Source organism: Phyllostomus hastatus, unplaced genomic scaffold, assembly GCF_019186645.2.
Source record: "Phyllostomus hastatus isolate PE091 unplaced genomic scaffold, TTU_PhHast_1.1 phas_scaffold_555, whole genome shotgun sequence".
Lineage (NCBI taxonomy): Eukaryota > Metazoa > Chordata > Mammalia > Chiroptera > Phyllostomidae > Phyllostomus > Phyllostomus hastatus.
Window position 1 is genome coordinate 10692116 of NW_025334036.1, and position 16525 is coordinate 10708640.

Sequence of the window (16525 nt, forward strand, 5' to 3'; positions counted from 1 at the left end):
GCTGACAGGGACCCGGGGGGGGGCGGCGCATGCAGGCTGCCCTGCCCCCCTCTCCTTGCCTTCGGAGGGGGGACAGGGCACTTCAGAGAGTCTGCTGGAGCCCAGAGCTCTGCTTCCCATCAGCGCGTGTTTCCAGGTTCCCGGCCATGTTCTGTCTCAACGTGCACACCCCGGTGCCCGTGAAAGCGGCAGGTCTGACGTGATGTTTGTGGCGATGTCGTCATTAGCCCAGTTCATGAAGTTGCTTAGGTGCCAGAGAGTTGGCTTGTTTTGCATAAAATGCCATCTTAGGGTGCATGCAAAGTGAGCCCCGGGTATTATTTCTTAGTCCACTCACTGGCTTTCTTTCGTTGAAGAAGTGATGTGTGGGCACGGCGAACAAAATTTCTGAACAGGAGCAAAGGGCGTGGAAGGAATATTGGGCCGCCTAATAATTTTCTTCCCCAGAGACAACCACGGAATTTCATGTGTCTCTGGTAACAACTGTGTTTGTGTCGGACATGTGTGTGTAACATGTATACACACATGTGCATTTCTGGTGCATGTATGTGCAGGCAACACCATGCAGAATACACGTGTGCGTTGTGCTGTGTGTTCGTGCGTGCATATACCACACACACACAAACATGCATACAGCGTGGGCTTGCTTGCGTATCTGCACACGTTTTGTGCTTCAGCAACGGAGCCTGCAGATACCTCGTTCCACACCTGGTTTTCTCAGCCCACCGGGAGCTCTCGAGCATCACGACCTAGCCCATCCCTGTAGACCTGCCCGTGCTTCCTGATAGCTGTGTATGACCCCATGACCCCCGTGGGTGGGCGGCCAGGCTGTCGTCAGGCTCAGACAGCGCACCGCTGAGCATCCTTGCTCTCACGGCCCCGCCCCCTGGTCAGGGGTGTCTGCTGGACGACCTGCGGGCGTTAGAACCCCTAGAGCCACAAGGTGGGCATCGTACTCTGCGGTGGCACCCCCCTCCCTCCCCGCCCTCCTGCCCCTGGGCCTCCCCGCCCTGGTGATGCGTCACGAGTGTGCAGTCTGCTTTGCCATTCCCTTGCAGCCTGCGTGCTGGAGTTCCCCGCCTTCCTCAGCGAGTCCTTGGAGGTCCTCTGCCTGAACGACAACCATCTGGACGCGGTCCCTCCCTCGGTCTGCCTGCTGAAGAGCTTGTCGGAGCTCTACCTGGGAAAGTGAGTGCCCAGCCCGGGGAGGCGGCACGTGCTTCCCTAAACCATCCGGGGGACACGGCCGGGGAGGGAGGAGCCGTCTGAGTGCCCAGAAGCCCAGGGGATTTCCAGAGCGGGGGTGGGGGGGGGTGCGGGGAAGGCAGGGGAGAGAGAGAGACCCTGAGGCCGCCCCTGCTGCTCTGCTCAGTCTCAGAGAGAACTCTCTGACCCCTCGTCCTTCATTTGCTGAGCGGCCACGGGGCTTCGGACAGCGTGAAAACCTTCATGAAAATATACAATAATTCCGGTCACGCTGCCTTTGAGAGAAGAGGGAGTGATAACCTTTATTTTTTTCCAATCCTCGCCCGAGGATATGGTTATTGACTTTTAGAGAAGAGAAAGAAACACTAATGTGAGAGAGAAACATCCATCGGTGGCCTCTCGTACGCACCCCAACCGGGAATCGAACCCACAACCTTTTGGTGTGTGGGATGAGGCTCCAACCTACCCAGCCACCTGGCCAGGGCGATAGCATTCATCCGTAAGATGATGTGACTCGTAGACCAGATGAGAAAGCTGGGGGAGGGGACCCGGTGCAAAGCCGAGGGGATTTGCAAAAGACAGAGCTGCCATTTGTGCTCCCAATGGTAGCAGGGAAAGGCTTTGAAGTTAGTGTTTAAAAGGAGTGGTTGAAATCGGAGCACAGGAGGCTGAGCTTGGGGTACAGGCTCCCAGCGACCCCCTCGGGCCTGGGAGACTGACCCACTGCTGTGTGCGTGTGTGTGTGTGTGTGTGTGTGTGTGTGTGTGCGCGCGCCCCGCTGTGTCCTCAGCAACCCCGGCCTGCGAGAGCTCCCCGAGGAGCTGGGGCAGCTGGGCAACCTCTGGCAACTGGACATTGAAGAACTCAACATCAGCAACGTGCCTGCAGAGATCAGAAAAGAAGGTAGGGCGCCCCCTCGTGACAGCCCCTTGGAAAGACAGCTCCATTCCAGCCGTCCAGGGCCTGGGGTGCATGCAGACAGCTGGGTGCGCCCCCCTGGAGCCCTGTCCCAGCTCCCGTGTTTGCAACAATGCAGTGAAATGCTTTCTGGGTGCCCCAGAAAGCCAGAGTCACTGAGGACCGTCGTATTGCGACTGACCACGTAATAACACTGCCTAGGGCCCCTTAGGCACTAAGGATGTTGTCTTATGTCCTTGACCTTGGACTCCACTTCTGGGGTGATCGGTACCCCATCTCCCCTCCTTCTGAACTCGCCCCAGTAGGACCCCCAGACAGGGCTCCTCCCAGACAGGACTCCCCTGCCCCAGAGCTGTGAGCGCGTCCCCAGCAGCGTGTCCCCAGCAGCGTGTCCACAGCAGCGCCCACTTCCCTGCTCCGCGGTCTCCCACAGGCCCCAAGGCCATGCTGTCCTACCTGCGCGCTCAGCTGCGGAAGGCAGAGAAGTGCAAGCTGATGAAGATGATCGTCGTGGGGCCTCCGCGGCAGGGCAAGTCCACCCTCCTGGAGATCTTACAGACGGGGAAGGCCGCCCAGGCGATGCACGGCGAGGCCACCATCAGGACCACCAAGTGGGAGCTCCAGAGGCCAGCTGGCTCCAAAGCCAAGGTCAAGGATGGTCAGCGTGCAGAGTCCCCGTGGGGGGGATACAGCTTCCCCAGGCCCCTTGTCCCACCTCTCCGGGGAGCCCAGGACTCCCTCAGATCCCCCAGGAAATCTGCAGGGGCCGCCATGTGCTGTTTGCACCCAGCGCCTGCCAAAGGCAGTGGATTTCTTAGCATGACTTGGTAGTCACTTAGCGTGACTTTCTCTCAGAGCTAAGGTGAGGCTCCGGGCCAGTGTCCCTTCATCCTGGCTATCAGAGTTCTCTGATGAGCTTTTAAAGACAGTAGTTCCCCAGGCCTCACCACCCCTGGCCCCAAAGGATGCGATTCCAATGGCCTGGGGCTGAGAACAAGCCACCACTGTGGGCAGAGACACAGCAGCACCTGTTCCTGACGGGGAGGCCGAGAAGGCACCCCAGGTACGAGTGCACTGTCCTGCCCGGCACCTTGGGTCACCCCAGGCTCTGAAAAGCCTAGTTGTCCAGCCCTATTTAAAACCAATGCTCCGGTGAACCTACTCATCACCCAGTTTTTCCTTCAGGGTGAGACCAAAGAAAATGACAGTTGCCTTGCACTCGAATCTGAGGGCAAAGCCCATGAAATAGCGGTGGGTGGAACACAGCATGGGGCTGGGAGCTGCCTCCCAGCACAGAGAAGGAACCCCCCTCCCCCCCCCCGCCCCGTGGCCCGGTCTGTGGTGACAGGCAGCCACACGGATCCAGGCGCAAGGAGGCTGCTTGTGGGAAACCAAGGGGCCGTGAGGCCAGAGGCCGCAGGATTTTTCCCATAACCTGCCTGTCACACAAAGTCTCTGTCCAAGTCAGGGAAACCCAGCGGGCATCAGGAGGCACTTAAGCTGAATGTGTAATTGAACGCTGACTTGGAACAGAGTCTGCCCATTGGGGAGGGGGCCGTCCAATCATCCCCATCAGTCCCCACCCCACCCCCCAGGGTGAATCTTGCTCACTCAGGTCTGAGGGTTCTCTAAAGTGACCGGAATCTCTGGATTCCCTCCTGCTTTTAAAGCAATCGCTCAATGCAACCTGCTTCCAGATGCTCTCCAGCAAAGGCTAGCCTGCAGCCCGAGGGGTGCATGGCTGTTTCCGTGTTTCCGCCATCATTGCAGTCCCCCCTTTCCATCACCCCGAGACAGCCAGCCACCTCCTCTCTGGCACGCGGAGCCCGTGGCTCCGGGTGACAAGCCCTCCAGCTGTCGGGAGCAGCTGTCGGGTTTCATCCGTGCCCACGAGCAGGTCCCGGAGGCCAGGACGCAGCCGGGCTGTGGGAACGGCTCTGTGCTGCAGAAAACCACAGGCTTCGCTGCCGGGGCCAGACTCTGACCCCACAGAGCGATAGAGAAACCGCCGTTTACACAGCCCTTCCCGGCAGCCCGACAGCTAAGCTTTTGTTCCATTCCCACGTCGGGGGCAGTGTTCCTGCATCCTTGGTGGCCGCCGCCCGCTGACTCCCCCCCGCCCCCGGGTTCAGAGGAGGCCCCTCGCCTCCGCCCCGGCCCCCACGCCGAGGGAGGTTTAACCTTCGTGTGGCGTCATTGCATTGCCGGGGCTTCCTCCAGCGGGATGTCGCTTAACCCTCTGCCGCCCGGATGGAGGCAGGAGAATTCCCTCCCGTGTGCCACAGACACGCAGCATCCAGGGCCTGGCCGCCTGCTCCATGAGCCGTGCATAGAGGCTTCTGGAAAGTCCGCCTCCGCACCCTGGCCCCTTTCCCGCACTTGGATGCCTGACTCGTGATGCAAACGGCCGGGCAGGCGAGGCTCCTCCGTGGTCGCCCTGTTTTCCTTCCCTGAACACCGCACTCCACGCGATCAGGTCTCTCCAGGCGCCTGGACGAGGAGGCCCTGGGTTTGTAAAATGCCTCCCTGTGTCCCCTCCTTGTTGCTCAAGTAGGTTGAGTCCGTGGAATTCACCGTCTGGGACATCGGCGGCCCCGCCAGCATGGCCACCGTCAACCAGTGCTTCTTCACCGACAAGGCGCTGTACGTGGTGGTCTGGAACCTGGCGCTGGGGGAGGAAGCTGTGGCCAGCCTCCAGTTCTGGCTGCTCAACATCGAGGTGAGGAGCCGTCCGCCCACCCGTCCCCCTCGATGCTCCCAAGTGTCTCCCTTTCACAGAGGAGAGAGAGAGAAGGAAGGAAGGAAGGAAGGAAGGAAGGAAGGAAGGAAGGAAGGAAGGAAGGAAGGAATTGCTAGGAAGAAATGCTCTGCCTTTTGGCAGACTCACACAGCCCTAGGGCCCCTGGGTCATAGGTCACAGGTCGCAGGAAAGCACTTAGATGCCCCCTGGGGCTGAGGGTGGGCAGCACTCCTGTTTCCTTCTGTCTTAACTTCGAAGCCCCTCATTCTTGGATTAAAGGAGAACAGGGTCCCCCTCTCAGGTGTGAAGTGATGGGGCCCAGAGGCAGCTGCTGCGGTGCCTGAGGGGACCAGAGACCCAGCCCCCTCAGTCAGTGCCCGACAGCCCCTGGTGGTTTACAGGCAGGCGTGAGCGGGACAGCCCCGGGTGCTGCTCAGAGCCCCAGGCGTCCAGGCCAGCGGTGCCCCCCTGCGCCCTGGGAGCGGCTTCCCCTCCCTTATCCAGGAGGGGGCGCTGGTGCTCAGCTCCCTGGGGTTCTCTGTCGCCACAGGCCAAGGCCCCCAACGCCGTGGTGCTGGTGGTGGGGACCCACCTGGACTTGATCGAAAGCAAATTCCGCGTGGAGAGGATCGCGACACTGCGGGCCTACGTGCTGGCCCTCTGCCGCTCGCCCTCCGGGTCCAGGGCCACCGGCTTCCCCGACATCACTTTCAAGCACTTACAGTGAGTGTCCGGAGGGGGGCGGGGGGCCCACTCTGGTCCCTCTTCCTGGAAATGCCTGCAGTCCACCAGCAGAGGGTTCCTGACCGGGGCTGGGTGGCCCTGGGCCTCTTCTGGTGTGAGGGGCGGCAGCGTGACCCCGGGAGCAGAAACAGCCCTGGGGAGGCTGAGGGGCAGCCACAGATGGGACAGGGCAGGGGCCTGGCAACACCCTCTCTGGGTGCCCTTCCTGCAACCTCCCACCGCTGCTGAGCCCTGTGCTGAGCCCGCAGGGCCCGCCACACCTGTCAGTCACCGATCAGGCACAGACTGTGGTCCTCACGCTCGGTCCGAGTGCTCCAGGAGGGGCTGCGATGGGCGAGGGTGCCGCTGGGCATGGGGCAGGAGGGGCCGGTGCGGGGGGACCAGCCCTTGGGGCTGTCCCTTCCCCCATCCCCTGTCTTCAGATTCCCACCACCAGTGGGTCTGTGTTGAGTCTGGGTCTGTGTTGCACCCACTTGGCAGATGATGAAACTGAGGCTCAGTGACTTAAGTAACTGTTCCCCAATGGTAATAGTGTGTGTGGCTACGGCATCACTGGTGGCACCTGGGGTCCCTCCCTCTGGGCTGAGTCCCAGGGACGTGGGTGCACAGCCTGGGGACACTCCCGCCCGGCCCGGAAGGCAGAGTCCTCCCTGGAGAACGTCCCCTGGGGTCCGTGACAACAGGAGTGCCACCCCTGGGTCGGAGACCCAGCCCAGCCCCAGCCTGCTCCTCTGCACCTTGTGTCCCTGGGGGCCACCTCGCTTTGCCCCTCTGTGAAATGGGTGTGTGGGAGGACAGGCTGCAGCGGCAGGTCACGGTGCTTCAGCACCACCTAAGACCTCGAGAAACTCCTCTGTGTCCACGTTTCGTGAGTTCTCTCGACTTCTCTGGGACAACGTGGGAAAGCGGAGACACGGCTGGCCAGGCTTGTCAGAGGGGGCGGTGCGTGGTGACGGTGGCTCTCTTCCGCCCTCGCAGCGAAATCTCCTGCAAGAGCCTGGAAGGCCAGGAGGGGCTGCGGCAGCTGATCTTCCACGTCACGTGCGGCATGAAGGACGTGGGCAGCACCATCGGCTGCCAGCGGCTGGTGGGGCGGCTGGTGGGTACCTCGCTCGTCCACGCGGACCCGGAGGGGCCTCCTTCCTGGTTGTGGGGAGTCTGCACGTGCCCCTCTCTCCACCGTGTCCTCGGGCTTCCTGGTCCCCCCGTGCGAGCAGCTTCTTGGGGGAAGGGGAGGGACGGGCAGGGAAGCATGGCGTCCACTCAGGCCGGGCTGGCCGGGCACGCCTTGGGACCTGAGCGCCCGGCCTTGCCCCGCTGCGCCCCGCTCCAGATCCCGCGGAGCTACCTCAGCCTGCAGGAAGCCGTGCTGGCGGAGCACCAGCGGCGCAGCCTGGGCGACGACGTGCAGTACCTGACGGACAGGCAGCTGGAGCAGCTGGTGGAGCAGACCCCCGGCAACGACATCAACGACTACGAGGACCTGCAGTCCGGTGGGCGGGCCGGGGGACAACGGGGACGGGGTGGGGGGAGGTGGGAGGGAGAAGAAGGATGGTGGGGGAGGGGTGGCGGGGGAGGGAATGGCGCGGGGTGGGGGCGGTGGACAGTAGGGGGCGCTGTCCTGGAAATGCGGCACTCCCGTTTTTCACCTCTCTGCGCATGTCTGCAAAGCACCGCACATGCACCACGGGTATTGATTTCGGGGGGTGGCGGGGAGCGGTCACAAATTTTTACTCGTAAGCAAATTTGCAAGGACGGAATCCATGAGTAACGGAGGTCAGGCCACCGTAGCTCTCACAGCCACTGGTGAGACCAGCCAACCGATCCGAAGGACCCGCGAGTGGCTTGCTTCCCAGGAAGCATTTGTGACCGGGCCCCCGTGGGAGTCGGACACCCCAGCGTCCCCTCTGTCTGACGCCGCCCCCCGCCCCCTTCTCCGCACAGCCATCAGCTTCCTGATAGAGACCGGCACCCTGCTGCACTTCCCCGACACCAGCCACGGCCTGAGGAACCTCTACTTCCTCGACCCCATTTGGTTGTCTGAGTGTCTTCAGAGGATCTTCAACATCAAAGGCTCCCGGTCGGTGGCCAAGAACGGCGTGATCCGGGCGGAGGACCTCAGGATGCTGCTGGTGGGGACCGGCTTCACGCAGCAGACCGAGGAACAGTATTTCCAGTTCTTGGCCAAGTTTGAGATCGCCCTGCCCGTCGCCAATGACAGGTGAGTCAGTCCATGCAGGGGGCTGTGAGGGCGGCTCCAGGGAGTGGGGGCCGGGCCCTGAGGTGGGGTAAGGGCAGGGAGGGTGGCTCAAACAAGAGTCCCAGGGACGGGCCATGGTGACAGCCTGCCTGTCTGGGCTGGCTTTTCTTCTGGTGTCAGGGGTGTCTCTTTTCTCTGGGTTCAAAGATAACCACTTACAGAAAAGTTGTAGGAAAACACCCAAGGGTGGCATTAAAAATAACTTTGTGGGGGGCCTGGGTGGTATGGCTCAGTGGATTGAGCACCGGCCTGCAAACCAAAGAGTCACTGGTTCGATTCCCAGTCAGGGCACATGCCTGGGTTGTGGGCCAGGTCCCCAGTAGGGGGTGCACGAGAGGCAACCACACATTGATCTTTCTTTTCCCCATCTTTCTCCCTCCCTTCCCCCTCTCTAAAACTAAATAAATAAACTACACTTTAGGGGGTTGGTTGCCTGGTTATTTGGCACATAAAAATGGAGTAAGTGGCAAGGGCGTGCCTGCTAATTACACAGCCCGGCAGCCGGCATGCGGCGGGGGCGAGGGCTGGAGGGCCATGTGGCTCTAATCTAGTGACGCTCGGACCTATGCCAGCTTGGAACTCAGGGCGTCCCTTCTCTGATGTCAGCGTCAGCCATTCGCGGGTCTGATGCTGATGCTGATGCTGGCCAGCATCCAGGACCCCAAGTCCACAGACCAGGGTCCAGGCTGTTCTTGACTGTGGTCCATGAAAACACCCAAGGTCAGGACCCCTGCTAGTTTATGACATTGGTAAAACCAGACAGCCGTCTGGCGATTTTATCCACAGGAAGGAGCAGACGTTAACACTCAGTAAAAGTGAGTCGGTTAAACATTTATGTATGTCCGCTTGGACAATAAAATGAGCCAGCTTCCTGCCAGCCCCTCGTGGAGGTTTACAGTACAGCGGTCAGAACGTGGAGCCAGGGTGCCTGAGTACAGGGCCAGGCTGCCTTTCCTTTCCCATCTGTGAAATGGGAATAATGTATAAAGCCAGAGGCACCCCATCCAAGGTGGTTAAGAAGGTCCTTTCAGCCCACGTCGGAGATGGCCGAGGACTGAAACTTCACCACCGGCCCCCTCTGGGTCTCAGCTGCCCAGGTCTGTCTGTCTGTCTGTCCTTCACCAACCCTGCGAGCCTGGGGTCCTCTCTGCTCCCAAGCCGGGCAAGGAGGTTAAGCTGCGTGTGGGGGAGACACTGAGCCAGGAATGATGCCAGGCTGACACCGAATTTTCCTTCTACAATATTTTTTGGAGTCTCTTCCAGAAAGTTCCAAAGACACTTTATTGGACTCACACTGATATTTTATCTATTTATTTATCTGAAAGAGAAAGAAAGAAAAAAAACGTCGATTTGTCGTTTCACTTATACATGTCTTCATTGGTTGATTCTTCTACGTGCCGTGACTGGGGATCGAACCCGCAAACTTGGGATGATGCTCTAACCAACTGAGCTACCCGGACAGGGCTAAGCTGACATATTTTAAGATTATTGGAGTGAGCCAATAATCTTAAAGGCAAAGCCTTTGTTAAGAAAAGGACACACCCAAGGCTCTGTCCGCCCTGGGCCTGCCCCTCAGGGACGCCCTTGGAGGGACCTCCGGGTTTCAGCTGTTTCCAAACGTCCGCAGCCAGGAACAGCTCCGTGACCGATGACTCAGCGCTTTTACGAGGAGCAAGGGGACTCTCATAAAACATCCCTCTTTTGCACAAACAGCCTCATTCTAACTTGAAAGGCGATTGTGGAGTCTCGGCGAGCCAAGAACAATAAATAACTTCGAAAGCCAAAAATGTTATTCTGACCCCAATCTCTACATTGTCCTTGGAGCTGTGCGACTCTTACTTGTTTTTCCTTCGCCGTCCCGAGTTCATCGTAAGCGATGCCCCAGCCACGACCCAGTTTACAGAAAGTCCAAGGCGATTCACTCTGTCGGATGTGTTTACGACCACAGATGGTTTCACGTCTCTTTCTCAACCTTAATCTGGACTCTGCCTGAGAGACCTCGGTAAATGCATTCACAGGGCCCGTCTTCATCTCCTCTTGGGGCATGTATTCATAGTCTATAAACTGCTCTCTCTAAAAGTATAATCGCAGGTCTCTGGGGAGAAGGCACCTGGGTTGTCTGCCCAGGCCGGGGCCCTGCCGTGGTGCTGCAATGTGACGGTCACGGTCCCCTTTGATGCATTTCAGCTACCTCCTGCCACACCTCCTACCATCCAAACCTGGCCTGGACACCAACAACATGCGGTACCCCACGGCCAACACCATCCAGAGGGTGTTTAAGATGAGCTTCGTGCCCGTGGGCTTCTGGCAAAGGTTTATAGCGCGGATGCTGATCAGCTTGGCGGAGATGGACCTGCAGGTAGTGGTGATTTCTCCATGGCGGGGCAGGGGCACGCAGGGGAGACGCCTGAGGCTGTGCCCTCCAGGGAGGGAGATGCCCTTTACTGGAGGGGCTTGGCGTAAAATGCTCTCCCTGTAGCAAAACTGCTGACTCGGGCCCGCTTCTCTGGGCTAAGCCGGCGGGCCCGTTTGAACCACACTGTGGCCATCATGTGGGTACCTGACTCCTTTAAGAGTGATGGTTAACCCACATCCAAATCCTCCGGGGCCCCACTCCGAGGTTCTGATTCAGTGCATGTGGGCTGGGATCCGAGAATTTGCGTCTCTGACCGTCGTCCCAGGTGACACTGGGCTTGGGGACCACACTGGGAGGTCTGTAGGCTTCCAACCCTGAGTTTGCCACTGAGCCCGTGCCCTAGATCAAGGGTCCCCAACCTTGGGGACATGGACCGGTACCAGTCCATGACCTGCTGGGAACCAGGTCACGGAGCAAAGCTTCGCTGGTGTTACCGCCTAAGCTCCGCCTCCTGTCTCCACCACGCCCACCCCAGTCAGTGGAAAAATTGTCTTCCACGAAACCGGTCCCTGGTGCGGAAAAGCTGGGGATTGCTGCCCTAGACTCATCTGGGGAGCTTCTAACAGGCCCAGACCAGAGCCCAGACCATCTAAATCAGAACCTTTGGGTGTGGCAGCCAGACGTTAGTATTCTTTTAAAGCTTCTAGTCGATTCCACTGTTCGGTCAAGCTCGAGACCCACTGGCATAGAACTTGAATTTGGTCTTGTAGCAATGAGGCATTTTCTGCGGGTTCACCCAGGGTTCTTGAAAGGACTCCCAGCTGTCCATCAATGTTGATTGCATATAAGACGGTAACATGGAGGTAGGATTTGTCCAGAGTGTTGGTTCTCTGAGTGGGGTCCCTGGACGAGCAGAATCAGGCTCACCCGGGAATTGGTTAGAAACGCAAAATTCTTGGGCCGCCCAGCCCCCACGCATCAGAAACTCCAGGGTGGAGATGGAGCCCAGCGCTCAGTTTTTCATAACCTTCCAGAAGATTCTGACCCACTATACAGTATGAGACCGCCTGGGCCAAACCTGCACACAATTATTCAATTCAGGATGAGTTCACTGTTGCCGCAGGTCTCATGAAAAGGCCCTTATGCAATTAACTTCTTGGCTAAATACAAGCCAGTTTTTGGATCTTCGCATTTTACTGAGATGTGAAAAAATGAAGCGAGAGCCTGAACGTTGTGACTCTCTCCACCCGTGTTAGCAGGAAGGGTGGGCTGCTGGAAGGGGTGGGCACGGCAGCTGGCTCTCCGACGGCCCCCCCTTCGGTCACTCGGTCCCTCTGCCCTCCCTGTGAACTCTTCCTGCTGGCCGTGCTCTACGTGGGAGGCCACAGAGCCCAGCGTCCTGTGAGGCCTGAGCTCCCAAGTGGGTTCCGTCAGGGGAGTAAGGGGCCCAGCTGGGCTTGCAAGGGCGGGGAGTGGGGGTGGGCACCCTTCCCAGTATCATCCCTCGCTCAAAATTAGGAAAGGAGTCCATTGAAATTCAGATGAGGAAAAGAAAGGAGTTTAGTCTCTTGAGTGATCAGAGGCATGCAAATGCAAGCAACCTCCGAGGTGCTGCTTTGCAAACGGTGAAATTAACAGAGTGAAGGGTGAAATTAACAGAGTGAAGTGATCGTAGCTGGCCTCAGAGTCATGAGGCATCCACACACAGAAGCGCGTATATAAGTTTAATGGCTTTTGAAAGTGATCCCTCACTATGAATTGTTCAGACCCTGTCCCAGTAACCCTACAGCTTAAAGTCTGAACCAAGGGGATTCTTTGAAATCAGAGAAAGCTTTGTGCTTCTTTATGTTTGTCTGACTTGTTTGAAGGAGCAAAATGTTAGACTCCATCTAAGCACCCGAAGAAGAAGAGAATGCTCAGGAAATTACTGTACTGCATCCTGAGCTTCAGAATAGATTTCACCTAAGTTTTTGAAGGCACGGGAAAAGCGTAGCTTTGAAAAGTATACAAAGCTAGAAATCCAAGATTAGAAATTTAGACAATTAGAGATACTCATCTAGAAAAGATGACCTCAGTTGTTTTATAAACCAACATATAGATAGAAAAAGGAGTCTGGAACAAAGCATACCAAAATCCTTTCCCCTCTTTCCTTGCTAATTTGTTTTCCGCTGAGATATTTTTCTAGTTCCCTGAGAGATCAGAATTTGTGAACCTGTATTTCCAACACGTATTTGTCCAGAGCGGAAGTGTTCCAAGGATTCTGATATTTGCCAATTGAATGTAAAAACTCACCAAATCCTTCATAATCTCTTTGTTAGGTGGTGCTGGTGTCTTATTTCCTTGCTTACCTTTTTCTATATTTTCCTCGTTTCTTACTATCAGTTTTTGCTGATAAAATGAAGGAGGGACGGACTTGAAAAAGAAAAGCCTATTTTCAGGCTTTGGGGGAAAACGTTCCCAGGGTCCCCTGGAGACCCCGCTGATGGCGCAGCATTTAACGCAGAGGCAGCGGGGTGGGCAGTGGGGAGAACAGGGGTGCGGGGGGGGAACACCATGGTCATTGAGCACCGTGGGGCCTAGCCCGGCACCCTCAGCGCTCTGCCCGGGGCCAGGGAGGAGCCCAGAATCCTTAAGCAGGGTCTTTTTTCTGCCTTTTCAGCTTTTCGAAACCAAGAAGAACACGAAGAGCAGACACAGGAAAGTCACCATTTACAGCTTCGCGGGGAACCAGAGAAACCGCTGCAGCACGTTCCGCGTGAAGAGGAACCAGACCATCTACTGGCAGGAGGGCCTCCTGGTCACGTTTGACGGGGGCTACCTCAGGTGGGGGCCTCCCCCGGGGACCGTCCATTGGAGTCCGGTTCTGCTCCCGAGAGCGGCTCAGCACGGCAGCTGGCTAGAAGCAGGAGACGCTCCCTCCCGAATGTCCCAGAGGGTCCACATCTCCTCTCCCCTCCTCTCCTCCCTTGTAGGGGGGTGCAAACAGCAAGGGAGGGCGTGGTGACCAGCCCAGGACTCGTGGGAGGCCAGTGGCCACTGAGCTCCGGCGCCCCCGCGGTCACCTAGGTGGCATGACACTCCGTCCTGTGGCCTGTCCTAGATGATGTCACTAGTCCCCAGTGAGACATGAGATGCCTCCCTTGGGTCCCTCTTCCTGTTTTCTTTCTTTCTTTCTTTCTTTCTTTCTTTCTTTCTTTCTTTCTTTCTTTCTTTCTTTAGAGAGGGAGACATCACGTTGAAGAAATTATTTTAATCTGGTTCCATAAACACACAAGATTGTTTCATCTTTACAGTGAATGTTTCAAAATATTCTCCCCAGCTCTGTGGGAGATTCAGGGAAAGGGGGAAAGTCTCTTTACACGGGGGCCTGATTTGAGCCACTTGTAGGGCCTGGGGCTTTCCTGTGGATGTTTCCACTTCAGCGTCACGCTGGCCACTTGGCTGATGAGAATCCAGTGGGTCAGACAGGAAAGAACCTTCCCCCCGCCCCGCGCGGGTCACACCTGAGAGCCAGACCCCAGCCTGCGAGTTGCTTACGGCCAAGACCTCACAAATGTCCGCTTCCCCACGTTGCGGGGGGGGTTTGGGGACGAGGCAGAGCCCTGCACACAAACATAGGGCCCCCCCGACAGTCCCGGCTGGGCGTGGGGTCCCTGGGGGGCCCTGGAGCTGGGGTCCTCGCCCTGGAGGCAAGGAGGCCCGTCCGGGGCACCTGCACGCAGGGCAGGATTGCAGCGGGCTCCTTTCCTGCCTCTGGCTCGCAGCGTGGAATCCTCGGACGTGAACTGGAAGAAGAAGAAGAGCGGAGGGATAAAAATCATTTGCCAGTCCGAAGTGAGGGACTTCTCGGCCATGGCCTTCATCACCGACCACGTCAACTCCTTGATCGACCAGTGGTTTCCCGGTAAGAGGATGTTCTTGAACCCAGCCCGGGCTCCTGGGAATGCACGTGACCCTGGAACGACACGGGTTTGAACTGTGAGGCCCACGTACATGCGGATTCCTAAAATGAATATGAAGTTGCTCTCCGTGCTGTGGGTTTTGCAGATTCAACCAAGGATGGCTTGAAACTGTAGGGAATCATGGGTGCAAAGGGCTGACTGGGCGCACTGTTCTCCTCCACTTTACCTAAGGGACTTGAGCGTGCGTGGATTTGGGCACCTGCGGGGGTCCTGGAGCCGGTCCCCCAGGGACACCGAGGGACCACTGTAGTTCAGTTTTGGGGGTATCAAAATTTGCCTTCAGATTTTCAAGTGCACAGGGTCAGCGCCCCTGACTCCCATATTGTTTAAGGGTCAACTGCATTTCTGTATAAATCTGGAGGCTCCTTATTTGGGGACCAGAAATCCCACTGGTATTCAGCCCAAGGAAACCAGAGGGTCCCTAAGAACCCTAGGGTGGAGTCTGACCCCTGGGGGAGTCCAGCTGTGGGTGTGGGTGGGGACGATGTGGGCCCAGACCCCATGGGGCTTGTGTTTGGCTGCCCAGCTGCCCACAGGGTGTGGGGAGGATCATGACCTTGGACATGTGGTCCAGGAAGACAAGATGAGCCTCACACGGTCTTGTGTGGACAGTGCTGCTGGAATTGGGGGGGGGTGCGGGGAGCCCGCAGCTGGAGCTCACCCCTTGTGCAGGGGCGGGGATGGAAGGGGCCACACCTGCCAAGGCCCCCACTCTCCTTCCCTGCCTGTCCCCACCCCCGAGTCCCCCAGGGGCTCAGCCACCCACACGGCCCTTCTCAAACCCTTGGACAGTCCACCCAAAGAAAACACTCTTTGAAGTGAAGCTGTTTGTTTTGCTCCTGGAGTGGAGACAAGCCCACAGGGCGTTCTGCAGCGGGGAGGACATCGGGGGTAAAACTGGCCCGTGAGCCGTCCCCCTCGGGGGGCTGGAGGCCCAGCGAGCCAGCGCAGGGGCCTTTGGGACCCAGGCACCGCCACCGGCCTCCCTGGGCCGGCTTCCGGGCCGGCCCCCCATCCCTGCATCCCAGGCGAGCATCCGAGGAGATGCGGAAGGAGAGTGGCCAGGGCGTGCTGTCATGTGCCTGCCGCAGCCCCCAGGGCCTGGGGTCCTGCTGGTGCTGATGGGAAGGTGACCCATGCGGGAAAGGGCCCAGAGGGGGCCTCAGAGAAGGCAGTTGGGTGTGTGAATTGTAGCACTTAGGGGTCGGAACCCTCCTGGATCCTTTATAATATCTCCCCACCAAGCAGTGGTCCCTGTAGCAGCTGGTCCTGTGGTTTGACTTGGCGGTGGAGGGAGGCAGTCCCCTGAGACGGGAGGGACCGACCGGGCTGAGGGCCTGGGACAGGGCTGTCTGGGGACACCGCCACCAACCAGCTGGCAGGATGTCTTGCACATGGCAGGTGTGCCCAGAAAGTTCTGGAAGCCCGCCTCCCGCCCTGCACAAAGCAGGCCCCCACTCACCCCGAGGGTGCAGCCATGGGGTGTCTTTGGCACCCCGTTTCAGAGACGTGCAGAAAAGCTGTGTCTCTCCTGCCCCGGGGAGCCCGTGCAAAATGACCAGCTTTTGTCTTGTATGATATGCCCTCGTTTCTCCGCCTGCGTCGCTTGCTCTTCTACAGAGAATCGTGGGGACTGCAAGGCTTGGGTTTCAAACGTGAACAATGACTGCTCACTGGTTGTGGCTCGGCCACTGGAGCCTGGCAGGCCTGGACTCAGCTCGCCGTGTCCTGCGGGGGCCGGCGGTGTAAGAGGGACCCCCAGGCCCCGGGCCCCTCTACCCCTGGGCTCAGGGTCTCAGCCGCCAGCTGCTGTCCAGGGCACCCCTGCCCCCTCCCTGAGCGCATCTTTCAGGATGGAGGCCCGAGCTCTCCAAAAAGGAACCCAAGTCAGGAGTCAGGTTGCAGCCGCTCCCTGGGGGCCAGGCGAGAGCAGACAGACCTCCTGCTGGGATGGGCCCACCCCGGCTGGGTGTGCAGGGTGCTGCTCAGGGACACCCCTGCCGCCACTGCCGCCTTCAGGCGAGCTGTCTCCCGCTCCGTCCCCACGCAGCCCTGACAGCCACCGAGAGCGACGGGACCCCGCTCATGGAGCAGTACGTGCCCTGCCCGGTCTGCGAGTCCTCCTGGGCCCAGCACGCCGGCCCCGGCGAGAGAGCGGAGGACGTGCAGTACTTCGACATGGAGGACTGCGTGCTGACCGCCATCGAGCGGGACTTCATCGCCTGCCCCCGGCACCCCGACGTGCCCGTGCCGCTGCAGGAGCTGGTCCCCGAGCTGTTCATGACCGACTTCCCGGCCAGGTATGCACGCCGCTGCAGCGCCGCGCCGCGTGGGGGCCG

General features: G+C 58.7%; 1 protein-coding gene across 5 annotated transcripts in view; it reads left to right on the forward strand.

Moving 5' to 3' along the window:
- Positions 1-16525, forward strand: part of LRRK1 (leucine rich repeat kinase 1) — a 105201-nt gene that overhangs the window by 72626 nt on the left and 16050 nt on the right. For 4 of the 5 annotated variants that reach the window (XM_045825093.1, XM_045825094.1, XM_045825092.1 and 1 more), the window contains 12 exons: positions 1059-1188; positions 1997-2109; positions 2558-2772; positions 4679-4843; positions 5415-5587; positions 6587-6707; positions 6942-7101; positions 7553-7829; positions 10056-10230; positions 12884-13047; positions 13989-14128; positions 16237-16486. In XM_045825093.1, coding sequence (XP_045681049.1) covers positions 1059-1188; positions 1997-2109; positions 2558-2772; positions 4679-4843; positions 5415-5587; positions 6587-6707; positions 6942-7101; positions 7553-7829; positions 10056-10230; positions 12884-13047; positions 13989-14128; positions 16237-16486 — 2083 coding nt within the window. The remainder of the gene's footprint in view (positions 1-1058; positions 1189-1996; positions 2110-2557; positions 2773-4678; positions 4844-5414; positions 5588-6586; positions 6708-6941; positions 7102-7552; positions 7830-10055; positions 10231-12883; positions 13048-13988; positions 14129-16236; positions 16487-16525) is intronic. The other variant, XM_045825095.1, reaches the window with a different exon arrangement.